We start from the raw sequence: 6,015 nt of genomic DNA on the forward strand, positions 1-6,015 counted from the left end.
TCAAAAAATCTTGTAGCCTAAACTCCTTTTGACCAATAGTGTTGCTCACAAAGTAGGGAGCCAACTCTATCTATTCATTTTTTCCATTTTGTTTGCAACTACATTTTCTCCAATTGTAACACTCATTGCAAACAACACACGACTTGACAACACACCTCACAAATTGATACCATGGAAATAAAAGTGAATATAAATATACAGAAATGAAACTAAAATTGTACTCTTCTTATTTTCTATCTTCACTGAAAACATAATTACATACTAGTAAACTAAACAAGATAAGTGAATCCTTCTAAAAATAATCCCTTGGGCTTCTAGATAAATTGATCTCTTTTGAAAGTAGCTACGATAAAATGTTGTGATAATTTGATCTCTTTTGAAAGGAGCTACCATAAAATGTTGTAATTCGTTTCCATTTTTTAATGTCTTTTTGTTTCTTATGCTAGGATAAAAGGCTATGACTAACTTTGTATTTTATTTTTATCATTAATTATGTTTTGTCTTATTCAACACCTCTAATCTCCTTTATTGGCTACAAAAATTAGAAGTGGTTATATTTTAAATATTCCTTATATTATGGTAGGTACTCATAGTTGCATGCCCTTTCAAAGAACCTTTGACAAATTTAATATTTCTGAATGTTCTAATTTGAACTTTAATTTTAAAGTCGGGACATTACAATCAGTACCTTCAACTATTTTTAATATATCTTTATTCAATAAAAGGAAATCCATTCATAGTTTATAAAGGCCATCAAATTGGTCTACTATCCTCAAAGAATCTCATACAATGAATATAGTCATGATTGTTCTTACACATTTTGATGCTTCAAAAAATCTAGTAAACTATAGCTCCTTTTGACCAACAATGATGCTCCCAAAGTAGGGAGCCAAATCTCTCTATTTTTTAAATATTTTTTGGTTTGCAGTTACATTCTTTCCAATTGCAACACTCCTTGCCAACACACCCTTATAGATTAATACCATGAAACTAAAATTGTGGTCTTCATAATATATAGAAGAAACTAAAATTGTGGTCTTCATAGTTTTCTATCTTCACTTAAAACACAATTACATACTCATAAACAATATAAAATAGGAGAATAAGAAAACCTCAATTCCCAACAGTTGAAACTATCTAACATCTAACAGTTGAAACTATCTAACATCTAGAATGCACCATGATATAAATGGTGCTCACCAGTTTAACTTGTACTAAGTGCATTGTAAAAACTGGATAGCCGCTTCCAATCCCAACTGTCTTAAATAACTGACTATCCTATAGCTAACTTATTCCTAACAGCACTTGCACAACAATGTGTTGTCTCTCTCTTAACAAAGTCCTAAATTCACCGAACTAAATCCCCAAATATATGGCTGTTTATTTTACATCTCAAAGAGAGGAAATGAAATCAAGGTCAGTTTCCAAAGCATTCATGAAGTGCGGAAGGAGGCAAATTTCCAGATCAACACTTCCTCCGCCTTCCTTACCAGGATAAGCAGATACCTTTCCATCAAAGTAATTGGCCATCCCACTTCGAACTGTCACAGGTCGTCCCCATCCAAAATCATTATCATACATCTCAAACCGTGGAGAACTCCCCATCATCACAGAGTTCTTCTCAAGCTTATCCAACCTATTCACAGTCGGCTCTTTCTCCCACATATCAATCCTTTCTCTTATAACCTGGTCCCTAAGACCCACAATCATAGCGTTCAGCAAACCTGCCGCGAAGGAGAGAGGCAAACTATTAAGCTCCCTCACAGTAGCGGTCGTCCATATGGCCTGAATAGCATTGCCAAAGTAGAAGTTAGGCAATGGAGGAACAAACCGCGGCCGGCAATTGGCCGGCAAACGAAATGTTGTGGGCTCGTCGGGGCCAAGACCCCTGGCCCTTGTGACCGCCCGCCACACATGACCGCACAACGCCTGGAATGACGATATTACAACCGGTGAATCTCGGTTGGCCCGATCCTTTAAGCATCTGATCGTATGGGCGCTGAAATGGAAAAATTTAATCCGCAGTGGAGGCGGGCAAAGCCGGGGAATATTCCCGTCTGGATCGAGGCCAAGCTTAATCACGGATCCGCCTGGGTTCACCAGACAACGGTCGTGGATTGGATTATTGGGGATTTCGTTTCCGTTTGTCCTGCAGAGGTGGGCCCATGAGTTGAAGAAATGCCAGAAAGAAATCCCGTCCGCTACCGCATGGTTTACTGTGCAACACACGGAAATCCCGTCTTTCAACTGAGTTACCTGCAATTTTAAAGTTGTTTTAGATTTTTCATGCAAACGATAACAAGATAATGATACAGCTTATTATATTTGATTGAATTCGGAGCTCTGTTATGTTTTTCTTTGCAACAAAAAAATTCAGGGTATAACTCGAATTCTAAATAATTTGCTTGATCAAAGTGCATTTTCGTTTGAAGAAGGCCTCTAGCTTAACGACCAGTAAGCCGTTACTCACTTGAACAGTTAAAGGCAATAATTTGTAATTTAAAATATTAATATTTATTATTTTTATATTTGTTTGTGATAGGTGGAATAATATGTAACTAGAAAGCAAGAGGTCTTGTGTTCGAATCCTTATAAAATCCTCACTTCTATTGCTTAAACATTTAGAACAAAAGTTGCAGTAGGTTTAAATCTTTGATTTCCACCACTTCCTCCATTGTTTTTTTATCAAGATGACAGTGATGATCCTCTTCCTTTCTCTTGTTCTCGCCGTTTAGCAGCTAGTTTTTACTGTAATAATGTTCTCTGTTCTGCGTTGTTAGTTTCATGTCGACCAGTCAAATATACAACTTACTGGCCAGATAAGCTGTTCGTTCTATAACAGAGGATTTTAGAAAATTTGCCTTAGGAATTTTCTAATGAAGAATTGAACTTTCATAAAAACATCTCGACTGCGAAACAACATTAAGTTCCATATAATGGATTATATTTCCTACTAATCAACATACAGGGTAAGTTCATTTTCAAGAGCTTATTCAAAAATACACCGTTTACTAAATTCGACCTTCGGATCTGCTTTTCTACAAAATCGTCTTACCTAATGATTTCTACAGGTTTTATGTAGACAAGTCAAATGTACAACTTACTGGCCAGATAAGCTCTTCCTTCTAAAACAGGGGATTTCAGAAAATTTGCCTTAGGAATTTTCTAATGAAGAATTGAACTTTCATTAAAACATCTCAAGTGTAAAACAGCATTAAGTTCCATATAATGGATTATATCTCCTACTAATTAACATACAGTAAGATCATTTTCAGGGGCTTCAAATTTCCCTTACAAATGACAGTACTTGTTTAAAACAGGGAAGATATTTTAATTTACACTATTAATATACTTTACTTTCAAAAATTTACTAGGAAAAACTGTAGAAACCCTGGTTTACCTGGACTACGAGCAAGGGAAGGCGATGGCCGTCCAAGTTAACGGCGCCGTTCAGAGCAAAAAGCTGTTCAACGGACTGCGTAACCTCTGCTGTGGTAACATCTGCAATGCTGAGATCTCCCGCCGTAGCTTCAATGAAATCCACGCCTGAATCGTTGCAATCAATGTAAACGGCTCCATCGGAAGGAGACGTTTTAAAGCGGCCGGCTAAGGGATAAAATTTTACAAGCAATTGAGAAAGCTTTTGAGCAAGGAGGTCTACCTGAGATGAGAAATTTTCCGGTGAGGTTTGGTAAAGAAGACCCTTTCGAATATAGTGGAAGAAGAACATCGGTAAATCTAAGGGCGAAAGTCTAATCTCTTGGTGTTGAGACGGTGTAGCAGGAAATACAGCGCGTTTTCTATTTCCACGGATCATTTTGCTGTTCTGAGTAGAAGAAGAAAAGGAAATTGCATTGATGAGCTTGCTGTGAAGCAGTGTTATTTATATAGTAGTACAAATTATTATGCAGCCGCCCCTCAAGAAAGCCTTTTGTTTTACCTGTCAATGTTATTTCGTAGTTCACGCTTTCAGACATTTAGTATTCATTTGTAATTTGCCTGGAATCTCTTCGTCTCGCCATGGTTGACTGTAAGGGCGTTCACCGACCAGCAAAAGTGAAGTGCAGAGCACGACACCCCTGTTAGTCGCCAGGATTGAATTATAAATGATAATTTAAGATTTCAAGTCCGTTTTGCACATGAGAGATGTAAAGTTTTATTTTATTTTAAATTTTGATGAATGTTTCTCATTTAAATTTATATTATAAAATGTATTTATAGGGACAGGTTGGTGAAGCGTTTATATATCATTTTAGGACTTCGATTTCTTTTGAGTGACTTTCATTATTAAAAATTAAATTTTTACCTTTTTTAATGGGCTTTCAAGAGTTAGTTTGAGGAATCAACTATCATTTGAGTAAAATAGCAATCGTTGCATATAGGATGTAATTAAATTTCAATAAAGTTGTTAGGTAAATCTAAGCATATTAGTATCATCCAAAATGATAAAAGGAGTCTTAATTGTAATAGATGTAAAGAAATTGAAAAACGGTATCTATAACAAAGTCAAAGCACAAACTTAGTTCGTCTTTTTTTTCTTTTTCTTTTTTTTTGTTTGCTTGCATATAATTAATATAAAATAAATAAGATTCAAATTGAAGGGGATTCGTGGTGTTTATTAATACATTAAGGAAGAAGAAATTCTCTAAATTAGAAATTTGAGAACATCCTACATGAGTTGTGATAATTTTTGGAATTGTTATCAAACTTTTTGATCCAATACAAATACAAAAAGATGAGTAAGGAAGCAAACTTTCTTGCACATTATGATATTGATTATTAGGAAAAATACACCATACGAAATAAATTAGATGTGTGAGAAACTATTGGATTATTTTTTAATTTATAATATTTGAACATCAAGCCCATGGTTTTGATTTGAAGCCATCACCCCACTTGGCCACCCTTATTAGAGCTTGGGATATTCATTTTCATTTTTTGTAACATTCTTTTCTTACCCTAGCAAAAATGTCATAATAATTCATGGGACAACAAAAAGAAGTATTGTTTATATTGAGTGATGGAGGCATAACTAGTTGGATTGTTTAATCTCACATCTATGATCAATCAGAGACATGCATGGGGTGATTTTTCAATATGTTTTGGAAGGAATGGAGAAATATATATTAAGAAAGATTAAGATGCCACTAATTTATTTCCAACATTATATATTCCAAAACTTTCCAAGAAATATAGACTCAATGTGTGTTGGTCTCGTAAAAAGATGGTCTTCCTCAAGCCCATGAATGAGAAACAACTAAAAAAAAAGTCTTCAAGCCCAAAGCAGAAATCACTATTTTTCCATCTAATGGAACTTGGGGGAAGAATTTGGCTATTAGAGAACAACTATAAGAATACTTATATATTTTATAATAATCATGGGATTTTACTAAATTTGGATTTAGAGAAGGAAGAGGTTCATGTGTTGGTGGATGCTCAAATTCAACAGAAGTTTGTGGTTTATCTCAACTCAACTTTGAATAGCGTGAGGTTGAGGGAAAACTTCATGCTTCCCTATGCACCTTATTTTGAGGAAAATAATATTGCAATCTAAGACAATGGATCCCCTTCGCTAGCAATAGAAAAGATAATAATAATACAAAACAAAGAGGAATGCAAATAAAGGTTATGTCATTTGTTAATGGGTCACTATATTATTAGCCCCAAATGATGCCAATTAATGTTTTTTCTTAAGATCCTATGTAGATTACAATCATGTGAATATACCAAAAGGTGCCCTAATTAGGAAAAACACAACTTGGTCATCAAAAAAAAATTATCTTTGTAAAAACTTGATGCTAAGACTTATTTCTTAGTTTAGACTAGATGTTGTTTTATCTACAAGGCTCATACAAGCATTAGTCTAAATATCTCCCCTATTATATTTTTTGTATTGTGACTCTAATATGATCTTTGAATGCTACCATACATACATGTCCCTTTTTTAATATCAATGTACATGGGAGTGGCCTTACAAAAAAATATTAATTTATATACAAAGTATTAAACTAATTT

General features: G+C 34.5%; 1 protein-coding gene across 2 annotated transcripts; it reads right to left on the reverse strand.

Annotated features, from left to right (window-relative positions):
* Nucleotides 1-881: 881 nt before the first annotated feature.
* Nucleotides 882-4,112, reverse strand: LOC131069305 (BAHD acyltransferase DCR). 2 transcript variants are annotated; one of them, XM_058004671.2, is made up of 3 exons: nucleotides 3,941-4,112; nucleotides 3,401-3,826; nucleotides 882-2,256 (listed from the first exon to the last, which is right to left on the reverse strand). In XM_058004671.2, the coding sequence occupies exons 2-3, from the start codon at nucleotides 3,815-3,817 to the stop codon at nucleotides 1,393-1,395; spliced, it is 1,281 nt and encodes a 426-aa protein (XP_057860654.1). In that variant the 5' UTR covers nucleotides 3,818-3,826; nucleotides 3,941-4,112; the 3' UTR covers nucleotides 882-1,392. The 2 variants fall into 2 exon arrangements, with proteins under 2 accessions (XP_057860654.1, XP_057860653.1); XM_058004670.2 differs by having other exon boundaries at nucleotides 3,401-4,112.
* Between the last annotated feature and the right edge of the window lie 1,903 nt (nucleotides 4,113-6,015).

This window comes from Cryptomeria japonica, chromosome 8 (genome assembly GCF_030272615.1).
Source record: "Cryptomeria japonica chromosome 8, Sugi_1.0, whole genome shotgun sequence".
NCBI classification, from domain to species: domain Eukaryota; kingdom Viridiplantae; phylum Streptophyta; class Pinopsida; order Cupressales; family Cupressaceae; genus Cryptomeria; species Cryptomeria japonica.

What these genes read in the sequence shown, in the direction of transcription:
- LOC131069305 (XM_058004671.2), bottom strand. Translation starts at nt 3,817, where the DNA reads ATGATCCGTGGAAATAGAAAACGCGCTGTATTTCCTGCTACACCGTCT. An exon ending in TTCCCTTGCTCGTAGTCCAG is followed by an intron (nt 2,257 to 3,400) that starts GTAAACCAGGGT and finishes TTAAAATTGCAG; the next exon opens with GTAACTCAGTTGAAAGACGG.